Source organism: Schistocerca americana, chromosome 1, assembly GCF_021461395.2.
Source record: "Schistocerca americana isolate TAMUIC-IGC-003095 chromosome 1, iqSchAmer2.1, whole genome shotgun sequence".
Taxonomy (NCBI): Eukaryota; Metazoa; Arthropoda; class Insecta; order Orthoptera; family Acrididae; genus Schistocerca; species Schistocerca americana.
Genome location: NC_060119.1, coordinates 234,585,167 through 234,613,110, shown reverse-complemented (window position 1 = coordinate 234,613,110; position 27,944 = coordinate 234,585,167). Strand labels below are relative to the sequence as shown.

At 38.0% G+C, this 27,944-nt stretch overlaps 2 protein-coding genes across 5 annotated transcripts in view; one reads left to right on the top strand and one right to left on the bottom strand.

The window, feature by feature from the left end:
• LOC124619871 (protein arginine N-methyltransferase 1) overlaps positions 1–10,234 on the bottom strand; it is a 30,868-nt gene extending 20,634 nt beyond the window's left edge. The window contains exon 1 of one of the 4 annotated variants that reach the window (XM_047146609.1): positions 10,098–10,234. Coding sequence is in view for 1 of the 4 variants with exons in the window: in XM_047146530.1 (XP_047002486.1) it covers positions 9,969–10,037 (69 nt within the window). In the remaining 3 variants the exon portion in view is untranslated. Of the gene's footprint in view, positions 1–9,606; positions 9,841–9,968 lie in introns of those variants that run through there. The other 3 variants (XM_047146530.1, XM_047146682.1, XM_047146752.1) reach the window with 3 other exon arrangements.
• A 27-nt stretch (positions 10,235–10,261) lies between these two features.
• Positions 10,262–27,944, top strand: part of LOC124622025 (AT-rich interactive domain-containing protein 4B-like) — a 157,185-nt gene continuing 139,502 nt past the window's right edge. The window contains exons 1-2 of the mRNA XM_047147619.1: positions 10,262–10,413; positions 20,259–20,366. Of these exons, the coding sequence (XP_047003575.1) occupies positions 10,408–10,413; positions 20,259–20,366 (114 nt within the window). The 5' untranslated portion in view covers positions 10,262–10,407. The remainder of the gene's footprint in view (positions 10,414–20,258; positions 20,367–27,944) is intronic.

The window sequence follows — 27,944 nt, the reverse complement described above, 5'->3', positions numbered from 1 at the left end:
GAAAAGCAAGGCCAACTTCCAAATGGGTGCAAAAGGTGACAAATGTAATAGCATAGCAACAATCTGAGAATATTAATGCTTGTGAAGGCAGGTAATTTAATGGTATCGATGAACACTGTCAATTACTTTTTAGAAGACACCCAATACAGGCAAAAGTATTTTAACAAGAAACATTAAGGGTTTAAAGAAAGAATATTAATTATTAATGTTGTATTTGCAATGAGCTCAACCAATACAAAACTTCTTAAAAAAAAAAAGATGGCGTAGAGAACCTATCACCATCTTTTCTACTAAAATGAATAAATCTTGTTTTGCCTGACCTGATTGAAGGAAATCACAAAAAACTAAGTACAATGGTCAGATTTAAAACCCACTTCTTTCTGAATAGAAGCCCACTATCTTCACGCTATCTCAGTTTTAGCCATGCAATCACTAAACCACTCTGAAGAATAAGTAGCATCACAAACTACAGGTCAACCAAAGTCTGCAGTATCACCTGCTTCCTTTCTTTGACCAGTGACATAACTGTATCGCAGTGAGTGACATCACGGAGCAGTTTACTTGAAACAGGATCATGTTTGAGTACATGCAATGACACTGTGTAGTGTGGGATGTTTATGTTTTTAAATGGTTTGAGAGCGCTGTTAATAATTCATTGGACTTCTTAAGTGCTGCCTGCAAGACCAATGTTACCACAGTTTGTGGATATTTGTCAGTGAATTAGTTGATGTTGGCTGTTACGGGCAACAGTTTTATTTACGGGTTTGGAATTGTTTGCCAGAGTGTTTTTTTATGGATGGAGATTTAATTACGGCAGAATATTGTCAAGTGATCCTTCACAGAACCCAAAGAAATACTGGTCATATGTAAGCGCTATTAGTAGCACCGAAGTTAGCGTCCAGGCCCTAGCGAATGAGACACGAACAGAAATTGAGGGTAGCACAGCAAAGGCTGAAATGCTTAACTCGGTTTTCAAATGTTCCTTCACAAAGGGAAACCCAGGAAAATTGCCCCAGTTTAGTCCTTGTACCACTAAAGAGATGAACTAAATATGTATAAATGTCAGTTGTGTTGAGAAACAGCTAAAATCTTTAAAACTGGGCAAAGCTCCAGACCCCGATGGAATCTCTTCAGGTTCTATATTGAATTTGTGGCTGAGTTAGCCCTTCTTCTTCTAATGTGCTGTAGATCACTCGGAGGGGGGGGGGGGGGGGGGGGGAATCTGTACCCAGTTCTTGAAGAGGCACAGGTCACAACCGGCTACAAGAAGGTTAGTAGAAGTAATCCACAAAACTACCATCCATTATCCTTGACATTGATTTGTTGTAGAATCTTACAACATATTCTGAGTTCAAATATAATGAGGCATCTTGAAAAGAATGACCTCAGTGCCAACTAGCATGGATTCCGAAACACTGATCACATGAAACCCAACTCGCACTTTTCTCACAGGAGATACTGATAGCTTTGGTTCAAGGCTACCAGGTAGATGTAGTATTTCTCGATTTCCTAAAAGCCTTTGACTTGGTACCGCACCTATGCATATTGTCAAAAGTAAGATCATATGAAGTATCAAGTGAAATTTGTGACTGGATTGAGGACTTTTTGAGGGAGGACACAGCATGTTATCTTGGATGGGGAATCATCTTCAGATGTAAAAATAACTTCAGGTGTGTCTCAGGGAAGTGTGTTGTGACCCCTGCTGTTCATATTGTACGTTAATGGGCTTGCAGACAATATTAACAGTAAGCTTTGTAGGGATATGAAGCGGAATGATCACATAGGTTCAATCATGAATAAAGCAGGTGGTAGACATCAGTTCATTGGTAGAATACTGAGGAACTGCAATCAGTCTACAAAGGAGATTGCTTCACAAATCACTCCTGCAACTGGTTCTAGATTACTGCTCAAGTGTCTGGGACCCATACCAAATAGGACTAACGGGGGATATTGAACTTATACAGAGAAGAGCAGCACGAATGGCCAGAGGTTTATTTAATTCTTGAGAGAGTGGTAAGAGAGATATTGAAGGAAATGAAATGGAAGACTCTAGAAGATAGACATAAACTATCCCGAGAAAGTCTATTAACAAAGTTTCAAGCACCGGCTTTAAATGATTACTCTAGGAGAATACTACAACCCTGTATATATCATTCACATAGAGATTGTGAAGATAACAGAATAATTACTACACGCACGCACAGAGGCATTAAAACATCCTTCCCTTGCTCCATATGTCAATGGAACCAGAAGGAACCTTAATAACCTGTACAATGGGACGCAACCTCCGTCAAACACGTTATAGTGATTTGCAGAGTATATATGTAGATTAAGTTTCCTCTATCATTATTAAGGATGTCTTCTTCTTCCTCTTCAGTCCAGAGGCTGGGTTGATGCAGCTCTCTATGCTATTCTACTCGGTTCAAGCTTCTTCATCTCCAAGTAACTACTGCAATCTTCATCCTTCTGAATCTGCTTAGTGTATTCATCTCCTGGTCTCCCTCTACAATTTTTAGCTACAACACTCCCCTCCAATACTAAATTGGTGATGTCTTGATGCCTGAGAACATGTCTTACCAACCAATCCCTTCTTCTAGTCAAGTTGTGCCACAAATTACTCTTCTCCCCATTTCTATTCAATACCTCCTCACTAATTATGCGATGTACCCATCTGATCTTCAGCATTCTTCTGTACACAACATTTTGAAAGCTCCTACTCTCCTTTTCTAAACTATTTATTGTCCATGTTTCACTTCTATACATGGCTACAGTCCATACTAATACTTTCAGAAAAGACTTCCTGACACTTAAATCAATACTCCATGTTAACAAATTTCTCTTCTTCAGAAACGATTTCCTTGCCATTGTCAGTCTACTTTTTATATCCTCTCTACTCCGACCATCATCAGTTATTTTGCTCCCCAAATAACAAAACTCCTCTACTACTTTAAGTTATTCATTTCCTAATCTAATTCCCTCAGTATCACATGATTTAATTCAACTACATTCCATTATCCTAGTTTTGCTTTTGTTGATGTTAATCTTATATCTTCCTTTCAAGACACTGTCCATTCCGTTCACCTTCTCTTCCAGGTCCTTTGCTGTTTCCGACAGAATTACAATGTTGACAGTGAACCTCAAAGTTTTTATTTCTTCTCCATGGATTTTAATTCCTACTCCAATTTTCTGTTTCCTTTACTGCTTGCTCAACATACAGATTGAATAACGTCTGGGATAGGCTACAAACCTATCTCACTCCCTTCTCAACCACTGCTTCCCTTTCATGCCCCTCGACTCTTATAACTGCCATCTGGTTTCTGTACAAATTGTAAGTAGCCTTTTGCTCCCTGTGCTTCACCCCTGCCACCTTCAGAATTCGTATTCTAGTCAACATTGTCAAAAGCTTTCTAAGTCTACTATTGTCAAAAGCTTTCCTTAAGTCTACAAATGCTTGAAACATAGGTTTGCCTTGCCTTAATCTATCTTCTAAGGTAATTCGTAGGGTCGGTATTGCCTAACTTGTTCCAACATTTCTACGGAATCCAAACTGACCTTCCTCGAGGTCGCCTTCTAGCAGTTTTTCCATTTGTCTGTAAAAAATTCGTGTTAGTATTTTGCAACCGTGACTTATTAAACTCATAGTTCCCGGTAATTTTCACACCTGTCAACACTTGCTTTCTTTGGGATTGGAATTATTATATTCTTCTTGAAGTCTGAGAGTGTTTCACCTGTATCACCCATCTTGCTCACCAGATGGTAGAATTTTATCAGGACTAGCTCTCCCAAGGCCGTCAGTAGCTCCAATGTAATGTTGTCTACTCCCGGGGCCTTGTCTCGACTTAGGTCTTTCAGTGCTCTGTCAAATTCTTCATGCAGTATCATATCTCCCATCTATGTCCTCTTCCATTTCTATAATACTGCCCTCAAGTACAGCACCCTTGTAGAGACCCTCTATATATTCCTTCCACCTTTCTACTTTTCCTTCTTTGCTTAGAACTGTTTTTCCATCTGAGCTCTTGCTATTCATACAAGTGATTCTCTTTTCTCCAAAGGTGTCTCATTTTCCTGTAGGCAGTATCTATCTTACTCATAGTGACATATGCCTCTATATCCTTCCATCTGTCCTCTAGCCATCCCTGCTTAGCCATTTTAAACTTCCTGTCGATCTCATTTTTGAGACATTTGTGTTCCTTCCCGCTTGCTTCATTTTTATATTTTCTACTTTCATCAATTAAATTCAATATATCTTCTGTTACCTAAGAACTTCTATTAGTCCTCGTCGTTTTACCTACTTGATCCTCTGCTGCCTCCACTATTTCACCTCTCAAAGCTACCCATTCTTCTTCTACTGTATTTCTTTCCCCTTTTCTTGTCAATCAATCCCTAATGCTCTCTCTGAAACTCTGTACGTACAACCTCTGGTTCTTTCAGTTTATCCAGATTCCATCTCCTTAAATTTCCTCCTTTTTGCTGTTTCTTCAGTTTTAATCTACAGTTCATAACCAATAGGTTGCAGCAGAGTCTACATCTGCTCCTGGAAATATCTTACAATTTAAAACCTGGTTCATAAATCTCTGTCTTACCATCACATAATCTATCTGAAACCTTCCAGTGCCTCCACACCTCTGTCACATAGACAAGCTTTTTTCATGATTCTTAAGCCAAGTGTTAGCTACGATGAAGTTATGCTCTGTGCAACATTCTACCAGGCAGCTTCCGTTGTATTTCCTTACCCTCATTCCATGTTACTCCCCTTCCTTTTCTTATTATCGAATTCCAGTCACCCGTGACTATTAAATTTTTGTCTCCCTTCACTATCTGAATAATTTCTTTTATCTCATTATACATTTTTCAATCTCTTCGTCATCAGCCAAGCTAGTTGGCATACAAACTTGTACTACTGTGGTAGGTCGGGGCCTCGTGTCTATCTCGGCTACAAAAGTGCGTTCACTATGCTGTTCACATAGTAGCTCTCTCTCTCTTCCCCCCCCCCCCCCCCTTCCCCCATTCATTATTAAACCTACTCCTGCATTATCCCTATTTGATTTTGTATTTAGAACCCTGTATTCACCTGAGTGGAAGTCTTGTTTCCTCTTTACTAATTCTCACTAAATCTAATGTTAACCTATCCATTTGCATTCTAAAATTTTATAACCTACCCACCTGATTAAGTGATCTGACACTCCACACTCCGATCTGTAGAATTCCAGTTTTCTTTCTCCTGATAACAACATCCTCCTGAGTAGTCCCCACCTGGAGATCCAAATGGGGGACTGTTTTACCTCCGGAATATTTTACCCAAGAGGACGCCATCATCATTTAACCATACAGTAGAGAAGCATGCTCTTGGAAAAATTACAGCTGTAAGTACCCCCTTTCTTTCAGCTGTTCACTATACCAGCAGATCAAAGCTGTTTTAATTGGTCATACAAGGCCAGATCAGTCAATCATCCAGACTGTTGCCCCTGCAACTACCGAAAAGGCTGCTGCCCCTCTTCAGGAACCACATGTTTGTCTGGCCTCTCAACAGATATCCATCCGTTGTGGTTGCACCCACGGTATGGCTCATACAGTTATTCAATTTGACTGTCCAGTGTGTAAAATGTAACATTTGTAGAAAAGGTATGACACTGACCAATGGCACTGCATTTCAGACCGCATATGTGATGTCACCAGGGCAATGTATGTCATTTTATCCAGAGGGGTTTCTGGTTTGAGATGTCTATTTTCGACAAAGGAGAAATTGTGCTGAAGACTTTGCTACTGCTAGATTACTGGATTTGTGCTTTAGATGTTAAGTATCATTTTATTGTTTCTTTCTGTACTATACTATGTACGTGTTTATGTGTATAGCGGAGTGTTTTGTACATCAATACTGGTGTCAACACATTTTTTTTAGGTCACGTTGGATCCTGAATTTTGTTTGGTGTGTGCGTGTGTTTTAAGTGAGATGAGTGAGGGCTTACAAAACTATAAATGCACTACTTTTCACCTAGATTCTATAAATTAATTGGACTCTTTTTTTGCTGAATATGCCAAAGCAACTAGCTAACATGGCAGCTGGTGAGTTATTGCCGATACTATATATAAAGAGGACATTTCCCTGTAATCACATCAGATTGGCGTGTTTCTTTTTACTGTACATTAAGGCTTCATCTCATTCAATTTACAGATTGTTTGTACACCTTTAAGAAAGTTGTTATTAGTCTAATTGAAACTCAGTTTCTAGAATACTTGAGGTGGTTTCTGAGATAGACTTATCTTTCTTCCAGTGCCTGCCATTTACAATTTTTCAGCATGTTTTTATGCTTTTGGTTCCTCTGCGCAAGCCTCAGATTATTTGCATTTGTGCCCTTTACACACCCAATATCTCCTTTGAACTATCTAATATGGACCTTGTAAACTTGAGAAATATTTCAGTTCAGCTCATCCACGTACTTTGTAAATGACTTCTTTTACAAGGAAACTGCAGCTTCTCCATTAACCGAGTCCTGTTGTTTGCTTGTTTTTCCTATAACTCAAAACATTCCTTTATCCTACACCATATTTCAACTTGACATCCAGGTATTTGTACGACATCTAGTTATGGGTCAGTTACCTTTTAGTCAAAGGCGCATTTATATTTTGCAAGGCGCGTAACTTAACATTATTCTACATGAAAAGCAGGATGTGAACGTCTAAGTTGATTGACTCATTACATCATGAGTCTATGCTGTGAAGGATGTAAGCGGCCTGTTAATAAATGTTATCTGTGGTCGTAACTGTGTAAACTTTGCTATTTATTCTGAATACATCAATTTCTGAATGTGGTGTTAGGAAGGGCCCTACACACACAGCTTCAATTGCTGAGAGTGAAACCTTAGTTCTCACAATATTTGGTTTTCGTTTCCCCGAATATGGCACAATTTTTTTTTTTTTTTTTTTTTTTTTTTTTTTTTTTTTTTTTTTTGTGGGCACCTATGTGTCGCCTTGGATCTGATAGGACGTCACAGGTCACAGCTGATGGGTGGAATCTTATAATAGATGAGTACACCATATATCACAACACAAATGTGTCAACAGATGCACAACGACAACTTCCTTTTACTGTTACAAGTTTCCCAACCAATAAGTTAATGTCTCCTACCACTCTCTTTCATATACAAGCACTGTTCTAAAAATGCTTGAATAAAACACTGCATTTAGGAGATTAACACTTCCCCTCTCAACATGTTACACAGTTTCCGTACGTTACATGTACAAAGCATACCATCTCATTTTTTTAAGTTCCTCAACTATGTTAGATGATGATTCTGAATTTACCATTTGATTTTATACAATTTAAGGGCTAAAGGTAACAAATAGTACACATAGCCTGCAGTCGTTGAAAGGCACACAAGTTCCCAGTCTTGTTTAACAGCATTTCAAAAACCCAATGTCTCTAATATTCAATGAGTTGTTACATTTACTTCTTCGATTACCCACCAGGACTTTGCATTACCTTCCACTTCAGTTAGTTAGCAAGGACAGATTCTACTGAAAACCAGAAATGCCATTAGCCATCATCTAAGTTACACCTCAGTCCACACTACAGATCAGAGAAAGATCTATGTTGAGACGATCAGGGAGGGCACTGGACAAAGAGGTCTATTCAATACTGGCTGTCTGCTTTGACCAATACCACTGGTGTTTTTTTCCGAACAAGCTACACTACAGATCAATCTTGAACCTCAAGGAGTTGTTGTCCCCCCCCCCCCCCACCCCCCACACACACACACTTTGAGTTTGCCATTTACTAACCTAGACCTTGGGCTAAACTACCAACTGATATCTCCAAAAGCATGTATTTTTGCTTTCACATTCATTAGTTTCATAAACTCAGCCATACTATTTAAGTATCCACCAAAATGTGACATCAAAGCATCCACTAACATTATTTCCCTGGTCAAAGCCGACAAACGGTATCTAATATTCCTCTTGTCTGGGGATTTCCATTAACAAATCAAGAGGGTAATCTTGTGAGGTTATCAGTTTGTTGAAATAACAAATGGTCTTAGATGAGTGTAACACTATGGAAATTGATATCATGTCAGGACATCAACCGCCAATGATTTTTCACATCCATGCTTAAAATCCATTACAGCATATAGCAGTAATGGAAGAGCTGGTAAAATGAGCTCTTCAATGACCAGCATTCGAACCCAATGTTACTGCACTGCTTGGCCTTCTGTGGCCGTTAAAGGAAACATGCGCTGACCTTACTGTAGACTAGTTCTATGGCAACCAAGGAACATGCATTGCACTGTGAATGCTTCCAGTGTGTCATTGTGAAACATCATGATAAACTAGCCAAAGCACCCTCACTCTCAATAATATTGTGATCAACTAATACTTATTGGAGCAGTTGCATTAATACAAAATAATTATGCAAACAGAGAACTAAATTATTCAATTCCATTATAGATTACATAGGAAATGTGATATAGACCAGTAAAACAGACAGTAAGACTACACAGCACCCCCCAAGCAACTGCCTAAATGATTGACTATTATTTGACACACTGCTGAAGTCAGAACAGCACTACATAGCAAATCACACCTATGGTAAATATATTGTATCACACAGTGGTCATTTGCTCGACTCCTGATGTGGCCCAGTCCACTTGCCAATAAAAGCAACGTTCTTCATTCCTGCCATTCACACTGTTGTCTTGTGCAGTTGTTATATAATACCTGGGACTGAATGTATTGGAAACTTAATTAATCAAATCTCAAATAAAACCTTTTGCCAACTTTGTCTTGAGTGAATAGCATCAACTTAGGTTTCAGAAATAAATGTTGCTCTTTGCAATAATCACCTACTGATCTGCAATTTTCAGTACAAAACATAAAAACAATCACTGCAAAATGAAGGACTATTACTGAACGTTAGATAGTATATTCTCTTCAGAGAAGCTTAAATACAAACAATCTTCACAGGTTCTAGACAAGCCTACACTACAAAAACTCCAAATTTCCACTCTATAGATACAAGCTGAAAGTTTCAGTTCAGAGACTATCCAAAACAGTTAATAAAATGTTACAGAAGGTGATGGTTAAAATCAACGTTTTTTAGAATTCCAAGTATTAATATGTAAGTCATATAGGCATGGCCTCCACGAGTGCGTGAACTTCGAAATGTAAGTCTACTACCTCCCTCCCCCGTTCCCCACACCTCAAAAACCATTTGTTTCCTATTAAATTGTGGTAAGGAGGCCTTTCATTTTTGTTGCTGCGTACCGACGACAATGTTTCCTGAACACACAAAATTGATTTCACTGTTTGGAATTATTGTCCATCGCATGGGATAAGCCAAACGACGGTACACTCTTAATGGTACATCGCAATTCATTATTCGTTTTATCATCACTGTTAAACAGTGCTTATTTTAATGTCCACAACAGATGTGCTAAGTGAACTAGAATAAATAAGTCCCTTTCTTATTATACGCTTGTTAGCGAATACATTGCTGGATTACCTCTAATGATATATTTATTAAAACTTACGTAATTATCCTTTTAACCTTGTTAGTATAAATGTTATAATAGTACTTCTTATTAACTTATTCTTCCACAAATTTCATCTCACCTAGTTACTTACTGAACTTCCAGTTTCCCGCGCACCCACGTGCACCGCTATTCGAACGCCGGACAAATCAATAATCTGCTCTAGGTAATTAATGTATAAACAGATGTAAAGCAAAATATTTCTAAACCCCTCCCTATTACGGTGTCGAATCACTGCACAAATAACAGAAACACAATGAAAGTAATAGCAATTCCTCCAGCGTCGTTCTCAGTCATTACGCGTAAATGCAACCAAAGGTTTCTATCCCAATATAACATTAAACCTAAGACACTCTCCATACATTTGAACAACAAGAAGCTGGTAGTTCAAAAATTCGACTTTGTATGAGCTTCTGTTCCAAAATGCTTATCTTTTGTACTCACCAGCAATTCAACTTTATTCGCATCCAATTCGTTATTTACTATGGGCGAACTTACTAGACTAGACGCCATATTCCCTTATACAGTAACTGCATATACTGAGTTTCATGCACCAATGTATTTTTTACGCACGTTTGTTGTTGTAAGCAACTAATATGATCCTGCCGGTATTAGCACCCAAGACATGTACAGCTTTTACATGAAGTAAATTACATTCCTGCAAAAATGTACAGAATGATGGAAAACGCTTTCTTACATATCACGTGACTTTCGGCCAATCAGGATCGATTTTCAAGTGACAAGTTGTTTTTCAGTTTTCAGCTTGCAGATGGCTGGGAAGGAGGTCAAGATGTGTTGTTTATATGATTGACAATTTGTGTTTCGATGGATATAAAGTTTCAAGAGCGTTGTGAGGGTCGGTGAAGTACAGAGGTGCCAAAAAATGCAGGTAATTTCAGTTTTATGTGCTTAAAAACTTAGGGAAAATCGACAAGCTATTTTAAGGTAACATCAGTAGTTTCTGCAGACAGCCACTGCATCACTAGAAAACTACTGATAATAGAAAGCCAATAACTTCAGTATACTGATTATTTAATTTGAATATTCCATTCGTGATTATAATCCTGCCATTTAACACAAACGTTTTCCAATACTGTTGTTTCAAGAATGGTACGGCTGAACAAGTGTTATGGTTCGTAGAAAATTCAGTTTGGTAGCTTTCGTCGGGAGATTGTGCTCATTTTTATTGCGAGAGTATTCTATCCGAGAATTTACAGTAACATTTAATTTCAATATTTGGTGTTCGCTGCGGCTGCGGGATTTAAAGCTTATGGTCTTGGCCCTCGGTTGGCCACTGCCGACGCAAAAGGTAACCGAAAACATTTTGTCAAGAGAATGACATTTGATGGCCCGTATGAAGAATATTGAATAAGAAAAATTTGTATGGAATGGGAGGAAGATATTCTTTCCCATTTGTATGGTGTGTTGCAAAAAATAAACGTTAGTTTATTTTTTATCCGCTTAAATGAGCGTTTATGTAGCAGTATTCGGCAAAAAATAGTGTTGTAACATTAGAAGACAGCATATAAACTTATTTTTTTAAAAAAAGTTGTGCTGTGTAATGCTTACACATACATTACGGCTCATAGATAAACTGATATTTGCATTTTGTTTACATACATTTCTTAAGAAGTTGTCTACCTATCACTGCATGAAAAACTTGAAGGTTTCCCATTAGTTTATTTTCTCATCAGTGGCTTAATATAAGGCCTCTTCTGTTCTAACAACCCATTTGATTATTTGTACATTTCGGTAGCACCATGTTTATGACTTTTCTTATTCTTTATTTACTTCTCACTTTAACCACGTTTGGTTATGAATAGATCACTGCCCACATTGAAAGGTTCAGTCAACTTTCTTGGCAGTAAATTGGCACTTGGTCTTTATTGTAGTTGGAAGCTTATCTTAATTTTTGTCTTAACTTGTAGAATTAGTGTCTCTTCTGTTGTTTTCATCCATTGTATAATGTTCAGTGTGTTAAAGAGACTGTACAATCATCACATCTTTGCCAACATCCAATTTTTTTAAGTGAACATAAATGTCAGGTAGGTGAGTAATACAGCATGTTTTTACTGAACTACACACGTTTTTGTTTCTTGCTGTTGGATTCTTCCATTTTCAAGCACTATTTCGGTATGCATTTGATACCACTACACCATGCGGACAAAGGAGCCCTGTACCAGAAGAAACAGTGCTTATCCAGTTGCACAATGATTTATTCAAAAATTAACAATATAGCTTTAGTATCTATTGACGAGGGATAGGTTGTAAAGGTGGAAAAGAACTATTTGACTGCTCTTCTTGGTATCAAATAAGTCTATTGAACAATTTGTTTTTGTTTGTTCAGCCTATAATTTTTCTACAGTGTTTTTACACAAAGTGCACTGTCACTGGTGGCAGCATTAGATTTATAGTCAGTTGTTTTCCAAGTATGGCAGAGAATACTGTTCTGTATTTTTCTGTCCCCCACCTTCATTGCTCTTCTTTTGTGAGCTGTAGCTCCACCTCCAAATTTAAGTAGCACTTACAGGTCTTAGTTTTCCTTGTGGATTATTGGAACATGGTAATTGAAAATATTGGGTCTAGTGCAGCAGGGGATACAACCCGTCGGCTTTGGACAATGACGTCACAAGTCGCCAGATAGCAGTTTACCATTTTCGCTTTTGCTGTTATGTTTCAGTTTCGTTTTTTTACTGATTGCTTAATAAAGTGGATCTGTTTATTCTATCTCGTGAGATTTTTTTAAAAAAAGCCAAAAAACACTTATCAGCCACTGAAGGGAGCTACAACACGAAGAAGAATCGCTTCTCGATTGGCGACTTGTGACGTCAATGTCCAAAGCCGACGGGTTGTATCCCCTGCTGCACTAGTCCCAAAATATTTTACCTGGTTTCTTCAAGTTGCACACTGCATAAGATTTTGTATATATCATACCACTTATGTGCTGGTAGAATTTTATTGTTCAGCTCAGTACATCATCTCCAGCAGTAAGCTTTGTATTTATTCATTTTAGTTTCCTTTGATGTTTATGTTTAGGGTGTTTAGATAAAGTTACTAGAAGTATTTATTTACCATGCTTTATTATTAAATCTCTGCTCTGAATGCTTTCCAGGATACCATTATCTTCGCATCACCATCACGTGGATCTGAATAAGTTATTCAGTAGTTAACCTTTGGGAAAAATCAAAACTAATCTTAATTGATTACAGAACACTATTTCTGTATTTTATGTAATTTCCTAAAAAAGTTCTTTGCTCATTTTGCTTAGTCCACTGTTCATTTTATAAAATTAAATAATTGCGGTGTGTCCAGTCAATATGCCAATAAATTGAAATGTTATGTCATTTCTAAAAAACTTTGTATTGAGGAAACAATGCAAGTAATATCATTTATCTGCATAGTTTCCACCAACTTCTGTGTACTTCTCAGTATCTTCATAAGCTTCCTATTTCCTGTCTGGAAGCAGCTCTATACATTGGGCACATCTACTCTTGCACTGTCTTCACAATCCTGTTGTTCGATTAAAATTTGCATTCATGTAGGTGCTCTTGTGTTGGGCAGAATGGTGAAAATTACATGGGCCTAGGGCAAAAGTTACTTAGTTACTTACAGTATTGAACTCCCCCCCCCACACACACACACACAAAATTATTTTTCAGTATGGCGTGGATGTAAACATTAGACTTTATTATTGATCCATTTGTTACCACAACCGTATATTCTGCTTTCATGTTCATTGTCTTTGCCAACTGTCAAGTAAATTGTCACCATCCAACGTAACCTAGACATCAGGCTGCTCTATAGATCAGTCAGGCACCAGAGTCAAGGTTTGAGGGGAAGGATGGCGGCTCCAATACATATCTGAAGCCGGACTTAGGTTAAGACTATAAGGTGGATGCTCTAGCAACTCAAAATCAAGATTTTAAATGCACTGGATTGATTTCCCAGCTGTATGGGCATTATCCTGAAGTAAAATATCACCTCTTGAAAGATTCTTCTCCTCTGGTTTTTGATTTTGAGTTTCAAATCTTGTAGTGACTCACAATAACTGTTCAATTCACTATTAGATCTTTAGGATTGTAAAGAATCAATAGGGTACCTTTCATGTCCGGAAACACCAACTTCACTTCCAAAATGGGTTTTGAAATTTTTTGTTATAAGTAATGCTTGTTTTCATCTCCTGCGCTACTGCGTACTCTGTTGTTTGTAATGATGGACCCATATCTCAGCAGTGGTTACTGTGTGACTGAGAAAGTATTCCATTCCCCATTCAGAATGCCATAAATGGGGGCTTCAACATTTCCAAATATACCCGTTTGTCAGTTGACATCTTTTGACGATTTAGAGACTCAAGGGCAATTGCAAATTCTGAACCATAACTTTTTTCAACTTGTGTGAAACTGCACCAATTTTGTCCCAATGATCACTACAAGTGATTGTTTCAACAGTAGTGTTCCTGACTCTTTTCGAAGGTGGCGTCATACCAGGACACTCTTTGCCACAGAGAAGCATTCACTTTTAAAGTGTCTTGTGCACTTATAAATGTACATTGTTCATTAAGAAAATTATCGCCATACTGCAGCTGCATTGTGCGACTAATTTCCGCATCTTTAGTCCCTTCAGAATACAGAGAATGGGTAGCTCCTCTCATTTCTTCCTTTGTACATAAGGGCAGCAGGCTGTAGTAATAAAATGCAGCTATTGTCCATACCAAAACAGCAACAACAGTGATGTTAAGGCATGTCATTGTTGAGTCAGTGCTGTTAACTTATAAATCAAAAACAATTTATGTTTACTTATTAACTTGCCTTGTACTTTATGGATGTGGCTTGATAATGCTAAGCTCAATTCAGTGCATTTTGCTCTTCAGAGTATCATATTCTGTTTAAAAAGACAAATGTGTTGACCTTTTGGATATTTAAATTTGTTGTCTTTCGGCATTATCTTCTGAGGCAGTGCACTTACAGTAAATAAAATATGAGTGCACTTATAGTAAATAAAGTATGTAATCAGCAGAAGTGAACACTGTAAATACATAAAGTAGATTCATCCATTGATACGTCCCTCATGTTATATAGATCCTCCTAAGAAGGATAACCTTCAGGAATGTGGAATGAGTCAAGCTTCATAACACAAACACCATAGAAACTTAATGTATATAGCTTACTATATTAACAGTAATCTGTCATTATACTGCCTAATGTTATTCATTGTCATTCCATTTAAACTCAATTGAGTGGATTTGTTGAAATCTAATATTTTAAAAAAAAAAAAAAAACTGCTCCCTCCTCAGTTCTAGTATATAACCATTGCTCATCTGCTATTACTATCTTAACATTTACTTTATTAACTTCTCATGGTTGGGGTTTACAGCTATGTACAATTTTGTAAATGGCATCATAGTCACTTTTGACTGGAAAAGGTTTAAAATGTCTGTCGTAAGGCTGTTATGAGGTGATTCAGCACTTGGTAAAAAGTAAAAATCATCTGACATTTATACACATTGTCATATCTGTTTGTTGGGCCTTTTAATATTTTTAATATATTTAACATGAATCACATCATTTAGTGTGATTCCTGTTAAATATGTTACCTATGGTGACAACAGCTGAGGTTGTCATGTAGACAGTGTAGACATGAAGTGCCTTAATGTGATACATATTAACATAGGGATACAATGATGACATTTCTACAAGTCAGAAGATTCTTAGATTTTGAAATGAGCTAAAGCTCAGTTGTAGCGCTTGAAAAATGCCTCATCGCCATTGCAGTAGTGCAAATAAATCATTTTTACATTTTTTAATATCATTTACAATATAATGTTTACTTGATTATAGTGTTTTTCCGTAGAAGTTTTGTACACCTATAAATACTAATATTTATACTGTAATATTACTAACAGTTTTATAAAAAATATATCTGTTTGCCATGTAACTAACAGGTCTTCCCAATTCCTGGATGTAGACATTCAGATAATTTATAGGAAGAGTGGCTACATTAGCCATGTATGTATGTTAGGAATGTTTTTTATTTCTGATTTAATTGCTAAGGATTCCCAATTCCTTACTTGATGTTAGACATGAGTTTATTAAATATCTTGTCATCAGAGTACATAACTCCATTCTGAGCCCTGGTGAAAGAGGCAAAGTCTGCATGAATGTTGGAATAACACATCTCTCATAGAACAATGAAGATAATAGATTTTTGTCAATATAATGTAATTGGGTAGATGTAACAACAAAAATCCAATTACATCTTTCATAGATACATTTAAGGATCTCAGAATTACTACACTCACTTCCAGAACCAATTCAGAAGTTGGATCATGTAACTTGGTGCAAGGACTCATGTCTAACATAAAGCAATTAATTGACGCCTACCAATTTGAAAGAAAATTAAGAGTATACCTTATTAACCACTGTTGCAAATTGTCTGATTGTCCACAGTCAAGAAGTGGAGGGGGGGTGTTAACTTCATGTTGCTACGTTAATTGGAAAGCTGTGTGACAAGTAGAAGTTAGTTACATGTTCTGTAGATCATATTCATTATAAGCATAGTGAAATAGAATGTGTCAACTGGGTAAAGATAGAACACACTTTTTTAAAAAGATATTTATACTGGTACTTGCTAGTCGTGTAAGTTTTTTTTGCTCTGAATAAACAACTAACCTCTATCAAGAAACTTTTTTTTTTCCTCTGAATAAACAACTAACCTCTATCCAAGAATTCCTCTGCATTACAGAGGAGTTTTTAAAAATACACACCTTTAATCTACATTTGAAAACACTTTTGATACCTGTCGTACATTTTATGCCATGGGTTGGCTGTCAAAGTATTATTCATCATCTCTTTTTCTATGCCAAAATTAATTTCATTAAAAGGTAGTGTAGATCATTTTTCTTTATAGTGTTGTGCTTGTAATTATCTCCGTTACTCTCACTCACATGGATTGTTGGTAGAAAATTTTTGAAGCGGATAAATGTACTGTCACACTTTGGTTAATACTCCCAACAATATAAAGAGGTACCTACTAGACATACGTGAACCCTCCACATAGACATAGTTATAATTAGGCCCACTTTCTTTTGTGCAATCAATATTTTCTGCTTAAGTAGTTATTGCCCTATAAAATATTAACAAATGAAAATGTGCAAAATATGTTAAACTTCTGAGCTGTGTGTCCACTAAAAACTTGTGAATAGGCCTCTGAATGCCAAACATTATCAGTGCAGTAGAAGCAAAACATAACTTTTCCCAAGTCTGCTATATGGTTCTTCTACTTTTAAGATTTCAACAATGTGCACACCTAAGAACTTAGAATTTTCTATCCTGTTTATCATTTTTGTTGGTTTTCTAGAGTAATAGGATGTACATTTTTGACAGTACAAAACTGGATAAGCCAAGCTTTTTTATGTTTAAAGCTTGCCCATTACTTCAAAACCAGTCAGTAGCTTAGACAAGAAAGTCAGTGGCTTTTTTGTTGATGCTTCTTTACTTGGCTTCACGACAGTGTTTGTGTCGTCTGTAAATGGGTGGTTGGGAATGGGGCATCTCCCATTGTATTGAAAGGTCTGGGGATCCCAAAGCCTACCACCTTGACCAGGCTCCTTTCATCCCGCTTTTATTTTGTTTTAATCACTTTTAAATTTGGTTTGCCTCCTTTCTGCTGCTTCGAATTTTCTGTTTTGGGTATTGCACTTCGTTGGATAGTGGGCACTCTTGACTGTTACAGATCAGGTATGGGACAGCTGCAGAACCCTGGGGACACCTACCTACTGCTATCTCCCTCATGTTGCTATTATTATTGCTGGTTCAAAGGATGTCCATTACTTTTTTAGCCTTCTTACCTTTGCTATTGTGGATCTCTAGACTAGATTAGAAAATGTTGTCGGTAAACATCTTTTCTTCCAGGTGCACCACTCTTGGATTGAGGGACTGTTGACCTCTTGTAAACTGTCATCTGCAAACAGGACTAATTCTGCCTCCTGATTCAAGTGAAATGGTAGATCTTGAATGTAAAGCAAGAACATTAGTGGGCCAGTGATGAAAATATTTAGGGCCAACATTTTAATATCTGCCCATGTAGTCTATAGTAACTTTTCGCATCCTGTTTCTTAAATAAGAATTAAACCAAGCATGCGCTGAACCATGCGTCTGATAAAAACTTAACTTCTCTAATTCAAAATTATGATTAACAAAATCAAATGCTTTTAATAAGCCACATAAAACTTCAGGTGATGACACTTATTCCTTTAAAGATTTAAACTCGTGTTGGTTAAGTAACCCATTACTGCATATGTGAGCAAGAATTGTGGAGTAGAGTACCTAGTACTTTCTCAGAGAGAGAGAGAGAGAGAGAGAGAGAGAGAGAGAGAGAGACTCTGGGCACAGGTTATTGACATCTGTGGAGCAGCCACCCATCTTAAGGGAGGCATAACAACGACTTTGTGTGTTGTACAGATTTAGGTAACTATGTTTGTGGAAAATCAGGTGATTATTACATTAACAATATAATGTAATGTGCAGCTATTCTGTATAACTGAGGAATGCAGCAGCTTTTTTCGGAATAGTAGCTTTCCTCCATTTTACATTTAGGTGGTACAAGCATAAAAGGTTAGTGTGTGATATTGCCTGCCCTCCTCCCTGCCCTCCTCTTTCACACCATCCCAATTCCTGATTGTGGTAACATTGATCTGTAGTGTAGCCCAAGGTCTAGATTAAATTGGAAGATGTCGGTTTGGTTGTTGTTTGCTGATCCCAGGAATATGAATGCAAAAGAGAGGTTATGATAGCAGATTACTCTGGTACATTGCTACAAACCACTGGACCCATACATCATCTTACTCATGAATGTGAAAATCTTGTTTGACCCCAAAGGCCTCCAATACATTGTTTATTTGCATCAGTTTACAACAGGACAAATTACAGTTTAGGTCAGTTCTCTGATCTGTAAACATAGAAGCAGAAACCATTAGTCTTGCCTTACATTGTTGTTGTTGTTGTTGTTGTTGTTGTTGTGGTCTTCAATTCAGAGACTGGTTTGATGCAGCTCTCCATGCTACTCTATCCTGTGCAAGCTTCTTCATCTCCCCGTACCTAGTGCAACCTACATCCTTCTGAAACTGTTTAGTGTATTCATCTCTTGATCTCCCTCTATGATTTTTACACTCCGCCCTGCCCTCCACTAAATTGGTGATCCCTTGACACCTCAGAATATGTCCTACCAACCGAACCCTTCTTCTAGTCAAGTTGTGCCACAAATTTCTCTTCTCCCCAATTCTATTCAATACCTCCTCATTAGTTATGTGATCTAACCAGCACCACATTTCAAAAACTTCCATTCTCTTTTTGTCTGAACTATTCATTGTCCACGCTTTGCTTCCATACGTGGTTACACTCCATACAAATACTTTCAGAAAACTTCCTGACGCTTGAATCTATACTCAATGTTAACAAAATTCTCTTCTTCAGAAATGCTTTTTTTGCCAATGCCAGTCTACATTTTATATCCTCTCTACTTCGACCATCATCAATTATTTTGCTCCCCAAATAGCAAAACTCATTTACTACTTTAAGCGTCTCATTTCCTAATCTAATTCCCTTAGCATCATCTGATTTAATTTGACTACATTCCATTATCCTAGTTTTGCTTTAGTTGATGTTCATCTTATATCCTCCTTTCAAGACACTGTCCATTCCATTCAACTGCTCTTCCAAGTCCTTTGCTGTATCTGACAGAATTACAATGTCATCGGCAAACCTCAGAGTTTTTATTTCTTCTCCATGGATTTTAATTTCTACTCCGAATTTTTCTTTTGTTTTCTTTACTGCTTGCTCAATATACAGATTAGATAACGTCGGGGATAGGCTACAACCCTGCCCCACTCCCTTCCCAACCACTGCTTTCCCTTCATGCCCCTCGACTCTTATAACTGCCATCTGGTTTACAAATTGTAAATAGCCTTTTGCTCCCTGTATTTTACCCCTGCCACCTTCAGAATTTGAAAGAGAGTATTCCAGTCAACATTGTCAAAAGCTTACCTTACATTATGTATTGAAAATTTAAGGCGGCCCAATAATAATCATTTATAGTCATTAAATGTTGCACATTGTGTTGTGTTCTTATCAGCCATGGAGCATGTAAAAAAAAATTTTGATAGCTGTGTATGTAATGCCCAAAAGCCAGTTTCATCTTGAAGATGTTCAATTGTGAGACCTTATGCCTTTTCTGTGAGATCCCTTCTTGTATGGTCTTATTTGATGCTGCTCTTGTGGGTCTGGCATATGAATAAGTATAAATCTAGAAACAGCAGACAAAGAATGGCTTGCTTTCTTTGTAATTACTAAGGTAATAAAGTATATAAAGTGCAGCGAATTGGGGGTACTACGTGCTTTGATAAAAGTCTGAACTATAATAAACCTAATACATTTCTTAGGTTGTTTAAGACTGTGGGAGTGAAGCTTTACTGATAAGTGAGATTAAACCAATGATTCTAAAGCTGCCCCTTGTATCTACAGTTCTGTTTGCTGTGTGCACCTGGCCATATCAGGCAAGACAAATTTTCTCTCATATCATAAATGTATAATTTCACAATCATTTAATGTAGAAAATTAATTTTTACACTTTTTTTTCTGTGCGTGTGTGTGCCTGCGTGCACACGCACATTCGTGTGTGCTTGCATGTGTGTGTAAATGAAACATTTCAACTTTAATCTGTTGTACTCTGTTTGAACAGGGAGACGATCCTCCATATTTGGCTGTTGGCACGGAAGTCAGTGCCAAATACAAGGGTGCTTTCTGTGAAGCCAAAGTTCGCAAGGTTGTTCGCAGTGTTAAATGCAAGGTCAGTTGTTGTTTTTTACAATATAAATCAGTTCACAGTTCCTGAAAATGTCAAATCTTTGTGAAATTCAAAATTTATACAATCATGCTTTGATGGTTTACACAGTGAAACTTTTTTAGTTCTGGTCAGCAGTTGGATTCTTTATTTACTGATTTCACCTGTTCACATATTTAGGTAGATATGCTTTTGAAGGGAATTAAGTATTCCGTCTCAATTGGGTAACCATCTTTGACCCTAAGGTGTCCCGAGTGGTTTTGGACCCATGAAGTTGCAGGTGGTTTTTTATATATATATATATATATATATATATATATATATATATATATATATATATATATATATATATATATATATAGTAGTTGTACTCCCTCTTCTTCCTGTACTGTGTGAGGCTAGAAGGGTTAGAGGTACAAAGGATGTGTTGAAAGGATGACTTCCATCTATGTAATTACAAAAAAGTCGTGTCAGATGAGAGGATCCACAGAAAACAGATTGTGAAGCAGCCATTGTACTCAAACATGTTCTCAGCGGTGTGTTGGGCCACTAGATGGTATACTTGCAATCCCAGCATTGTGTCTTCAGCTGACACAGTGTAGGTGAAACTGTGTGTGCGAGCGCTCGCGTGCTTACTCTAGTTTGGGGTCAATGGAAGGGTCCAATTCCATGATTCCACATGTCTGCTTTGGCATATGATGTAGCTGTGTTGTCTTGTATGATGTCACTGAGACATACTGTGTTAGAAATAGATAATGTTTGCATAGTACTTGTTGGAGTAAACAGTAGTAAACCCTAGTGATAGCTGTTTGTTTCTAAATTGTTTGTTAATGATGTTAGTGTGGTATTGATATTGTGCTGCATGTTACTCGATGTTGTAGGAGTTTGTTTTTTTTTCTGCCTTGGCAGTATGTAACTTCAGAGTTGTTAGCTATTGGCTTCAAATTTATTTTTGGTTTTGTAACTGTTGGTTCATTGTGTGTGTTAATGGTTTGATAGTTCTTTTTATTATGTATTTGTTTGGTACTATCAGTGGATGTTACAATGAAGTTTTCAAGTCATTGGTTGCTTGCTGCTCTGGGTGACAATGTGGTGAATACAATTAAAGTTCTCGACGTGGCGGTATGTGTGAACTGTCAGAGCAGTGTGTGGAAATTATGAAATTGAGCCAAGTATCTGATTTTCAGACCAGGGACAAGTGTCTGCAACAATGTTTCCTGTATGTTTGAGTAATTGTTATTTTGGTTTTTTGGTGCGTATGTGTGTGGGGGGTGGGGTGGGGGGGAGCAGGGGGAGGTGTGGGGTGTCATTGTTTACCTTTGAGCTAAACTGGCATATGGCCGGGAGAGCGATGTCTGACCACGTGCCCCTCCATACCCAAATCCAGTGATGCCTGCGGACTGAGGATGACACGGTGGCCGGTTGGTACCGTTGGGCCTTCATGGCCTGTTCAAACAGAGTTTAATTTTTTATATGGATCAAATGAGCTATTTGATTTCAGATTTTTTAGTGTTTTTTGTTTGGTTTATTCTTGAGGATTTCGTGTTTGTTTTAGAATGGTGCCATTCTTACTGTATATGTAGCTTGTCCCCACCCAAGACCCTGTAGTTTCTCGCTCATTAGTTTCATTTTATTTCTGAAATGAAATATTTCACATGGTTTATATCTTTGTTTCTGGTTGTATTAAATGACTCTAAGATTGCCGTATTGTATATACTGGGAAAAGGGGTGTCCGCCATCTTGATGATGGCATGGGGCAAAGCAGATGGGCAGAATCGGACACTTCTATATTGCCCTAACTTGTTAAGAGATTCGACTTGAAAGGTATCAGAGTGTTAATTCTTTTTTGTGTGCCTTTTGGGAGCTCAGTGTTTCCACTATGAGGCGAGTAGTTCCTTTACTCCTAAGTTATTTACATTCTGCCAGAACTTTTTCACTGTACATGGTGGATCGAGACTCCACTAACACGTTCAGAGATGGAAGTATGGAGCAAAACACGAGAAATATGTAGTAAAAATGACTAAAATACGCACATTAAGAGCTATGAGCACTTTCAGCTTCAGTACTGTGAAACAACTCTGTTATGCTGCAAGCTCTGTGCTTTCCACATTTTGAAACCAAAATAATAAAGAAATGTTCACAGATATGGACTCTGAGGTGCATACCTTAAGAGCAACGACCACTTGTTCATCTTCGCTACTGTGAAACAAGTCGCTTCTCCTAAGCAAACTTCATAGCTCTTGATCTAGACATTTTTTTCTTGTTCATATAATCACCTTTGAAGGTTTGGATGCTGGTTCACTCTGTATTTGTACCTTTGTACTGCAAGACATTCTACATTCTTTTTGTTTTGACAGCTGTGTTTCTGTGTTTACTGTGTCAGTGGCAGTAATTTTTTTCCACCAGGAACATTTTTCATTACAGGCAGAGTAGGCTCCTTTACACAGCTGAATTACATTTTTTTCCAAATGCAGTCCTTTCACCCTTGATCTCAATGAAGGAAGAAATGAGAAAAGTATGAATGGAAATGAAAAATGCAGTGAGAGGAAACTTTTGAATTTTGAGACATTATCTTATCCCCCCATGAACCATGGACCTTGCCGTTGGTGGGGAGGCTTGCGTGCCTCAGCGATACAGATGGCCGTACCATAGGTGCATCCACAATGGAGGGGTATCTGTTGAGAGGCCAGACAAACATGTGGTTCCTGAAGAGGGGCAGCAGCCTTTTCAGTAGTTGCAGGGGCAATAGTCTGGATGATTAACTGATCTGGCCTTGTAACATTAACCAAAACGGCCTTGCTGTGCTGGTACTGCGAAAGGCTGAAAGCAAGGGGAAACTACAGCCGTAATTTCTCCCGAGGACATGCAGCTTAACTGTATGATTAAATGATGATGGCGTCCTCTTGGGTAAAATATTCCGGAGGTAAAATAGTCCCCCATTCGGATCTCCGGGCGGGGACTACTCAAGAGGACGTCGTTATCAGGAGAGAGAAAACTGGCGTTCTACGGATCGGAGCGTGGAATGTCAGATCCCTTAATCGGGCAGGAAGGTTAGAAAATTTAAAAAGGGAAATGGATAGGTTAAAGTTAGATATAGTGGGAATTAGTCAAGTTTGGTGGCAGGAGGAACATGACTTTTGGTCAGGTGATTACAGGGTTATAAATACAAAATCAAATAGGGGTAATGCAGGAGTAGGTTTAATAATGAATAAAAAAATAGGAGTACGGGTTAGCTACTACAAACAGCATAGTGAACGCATTATTGTGGCCAAGATGGACACAAAGCCCATGCCTACTACAGTAGTACAAGTTTATATGCCAACTAGCTCTGCAGATGATGAAGAAATTGATGAAATGTATGACGAGATAAAAGAAATTATTCAGGTAGTGAAGGGAGACGAAAATTTAAGTCATGGGTGACTGGAATTCGTCAATAGGAAAAGGGAGAGAAGGAAACATAGTAGGTGAATATGGATTGGGGGGAAGAAATGAAAGAGGAAGCCGCCTTGTAGAATTTTGCACAGAGCATAACTTAATCATAGCTAACACTTGGTTCAAGAATCATGAAAGAAGGTTGTATACCTGGAAGAATCCTGGAGATACTAAAAGGTATCAGATAGATTGCATAATGGTAAGACAGAGATTTAGGAACCAGGTTTTAAATTGTAAGACATTTCCAGGGGCAGATGTGAATTCGACCACAATCTATTGGTTATGAACTGCAGATTGAAACTGAAGAAACTGCAAAAAGGCGGGAATTTAAGGAGTTGGGACCTGGATAAACTAAAAGAACCAGAGGTTGTACAGAGTTTCAGGGAGAGCATAAGGGAACAATTGACAGGAATGGGGGAAAAAAATACAGTAGAAGAAGAATGGGTAGCTCTGAGGGATGAAGTAGTGAAGGCAGCAGAGGATGAAGTAGGTAAAAAGACGAGGGCTAATAGAAATCCTCGGGTAACAGAAGACATATTGAATTTAATTGATGAAAAGAGAAAATATAAAAATGCAGTAAATGAAGCAGGCAAAAAGGAATACAAACTTCTCAAAAATGAGATCAACAGGAAGTGCAAAATGGCTAAGCAGGGATGGCTAGAGGACAAATGTAAGGATGTAGAGGCTTGTCTCACTAGGGGTAAGATAGATACTGCCTACAAGAAAATTAAAGAGACCTTTGGAGAGGAGAGAATCACTTGTATGAATATCAAGAGCTCAGATGGCAACCCAGTTCTAAGCAAAGAAGGGAAGGCAGAAAGGTGGAAGGAGTATATAGAGGGTTTATACAAGGGCGATGTACTTGAGACAATATTATGGAAATGGAAGAGGATGTAGATGAAGATGAAATGGGAGATACGATAATGCGTGAAGAGTTTGACAGAGCACTGAAAGACCTGAGTCGAAACAAGGCCCCCGGAGTAGACAACATTCCATTAGAACTACTGATGGCCTTGGGAGAGCCAGTCATGACAAAACTCTACCATCTGGTGAGCAAGATGTATGAGACAGGCGAAATACCCACAGACTTCAAGAAGAATATAATAATTCCAATCCCAAAGAAAGCAGATGTTGACAGATGTGAAAATTACCGAACTATCAGTTTAATAAGTCACAGCTGCAAAATACTAACGCGAATTCTTTACAGACGAATGGAAAAACTGGTAGAAGCGGACCTCGGGGAAGATCAGTTTGGATTCCGTAGAAATGTTGGAACACGTGAGGCGATACTAACCTTACGACTTATCTTAGAAGAAAGATTAAGAAAAGGCAAACCTACGTTTCTAGCATTTGTAGACTTAGAGAAAGCTTTTGACAACGTTAACTGGAATACTCTCTTTAAAATTCTGAAGGTGGCAGGGGTAAAATACAGGGAGCGAAAGGCTATTTACAATTTGTACAGAAACCAGATGGCAGTTATAAGAGTCGAGGGGCATGAAAGGGAAGCAGTGGTTGGGAAAGGAGTGAGACAGGGTTGTAGCCTCTCCCCGATGTTATTCAATCTGTATATTGAGCAAGCAGTAAAGGAAACAAAAGAAAAATTCGGAGTAGGTATTGAAATTCATGGAGAAGAAGTAAAAACTTTGAGGTTCGCCGATGACATTGTAATTCTGTCAGAGACAGCAAAGGACTTGGAAGAGCAGTTGAACGGAATGGACAGTGTCTTGAAAGGAGGATATAAGATGAACATCAACAAAAGCAAAGCGAGGATAATGGAATGTAGTCAGATTAAATCGGGTGATGCTGAGGGGATTAGATTAGGAAATGAGACACTTAAAGTAGTAAAGGAGTTTTGCTATTTAGGAAGTAAAATAACTGATGATGGTCGAAGTAGAGAGGATATAAAATGTAGATTGGCAATGGCAAGGAAATCGTTTCTGAAGAAGAGAAATTTGTTAACATTGAGTATAGATTTAAGTGTCAGGAAGTCGTTTCTGAAAGTATTTGTATGGAGTGTAGCCATGTATGGAAGTGAAACATGGACGATAACCAGTTTGGACAAGAAGAGAATAGAAGCTTTCAAAATGTGGTGCTACAGAAGAATGCTGAAGATAAGGTGGGTAGATCACGTAACTAATGAGGAGGTATTGAATAGGATTGGGGAGAAGAGAAGTTTGTGGCACAACTTGACTAGAAGAAGGGATCGGTTGGTAGGACATGTTTTGAGGCATCAAGGGATCACAAATTTAGCATTGGAGGGCAGCGTGGAGGGTAAAAATCGTAGAGGGAGACCAAGAGATCAATACACTAAGCAGATTCAGAAGGATGTTGGTTGCAGTAGGTACTGGGAGATGAAGAAGCTTGCACAGGATAGAGTAGCATGGAGAGCTGCATCAAACCAGTCTCAGGACTGAAGACCACAACAACAACAACAACATATCTTATCTAGGAGGAGATAGCAGAAATTGAACACTTTATTGTCCATGTCATTTCTACGCAGAGTTCATGCAGTCACTGAATTCAAAGACACCGCCTGTAGTGAGGTATCTCGTGATGAATAGTGAAATACATCCAGGATCTGATCTGAGGAAGAGGCAAGAGGTGGAAGAAAGCACAATTTCTTTCAACAATAAATTCAAAACTAGTGAAAAACTGTGCATATTAATTACCAAACATATCAATGCTACTACTTTTCAGTTGGTAGGTATCAACTGACAAGTGACCACAAATATACTGCGTGCAAGAAACCAAAGTATGAAAAGTAAAGATATTAACAACTGCACAGAATCTTTGGTTACAATATTAGACAGGACAGTATTTGACATCATTCACGTTGTGTGTGAAGCATGTTAGAGTAGTTGGTAACTTTGAGTTTAGTTAAATAGAAGTGTATTGATAACGGAGTTGAGAGTAGACAAATTATAATGTAAATAGTCACCATAATAGGTGGGACACATTTCAATATAAACATCACACGGATTCTTATTTTACAATACATCTTGACACGGGGAGACGCAGTTGGTATACATTGTGATGCAGGATGGTGGTAACACAATGACATTGTATATACACAAGGGCATAAAATTAAAGTTTGCAAAATAAATAGTACCAAAACACACACACACACACACACACACACACACACACACACACACACACACGTATACATATTGTATGAATACAATACAAAGTAAGCATAGGCACTGTAGCAAAGGAAAAGAACTCGGAAACCATAAACTATATTAAAAAGAATAAATAAATCTCAATGCAGAGATTAATTACCACAAACTACAGTCGGCCTACGTGGAATATATGAACACTATATTGTAAAGGAAGTTTGGCTATACCAGTAGGAAGAAGTACATAGCAGAGAAAAAAACTATGTGGCAGAGAACTACATGCAAAACAGAACAAGGCATAAATGACATATTGCAGTACGGATTTATGATACGTGGAGTGAGTATTTACCAAACGAGGTAAGGGGCAGGTTTCGTGAGCTGTAGACTAATGAATGCCACCAATCCTCCGCCACCATACAATTTGGGCATGGTTCAGTGACCACTGTGTGGCGCGGCAGTTGAACGTTGTGTGTTACGGGAACTGGCGATACAGACATAGCCGCGTGGTACGTGAGGATGGTACAAAACTCTCTAAAAAGTCCCTCAGTCATAAGGTGTGCTGCACACATGGCTGTTTAGAAGGAATAGTCATCGGGGGTGTCCTCTGGGGACCTGCTGCACCTCAGTTGTATAAGGCTTGTTCAGGCAAGAGGGGCGCTGTATAAGAGGACCCTTATTTCCCTTGCTGCTCATGGTATCAAGATAGAACCCCCAAAATTAAATTCTGCAACTTTCAGTGTGATTCAAGTACTGTCTGGGAGTACTTACTCACACTCACTCAAAACGAGTGAGGAATGCTAGCCTTCCTGTTATTCTAATTGTATTTAGTTTCAGGGCTTAAGGAGTTAAGAAGCAGAATGTGTTTGTAGTGATGAAGAGGAAGGGGGGAAATTTGAAAAAAGTTTCCCTTCCATATTCATAAAGGTTTTTCATGGCTTCCTGGTACCTTAAAGTCTATGAAACTGTTACAAAATGGTTCCTTAATAGGGCAAAGGAGGTATAACTTCTTATGTTATCAGAAAAATTGGGTGGC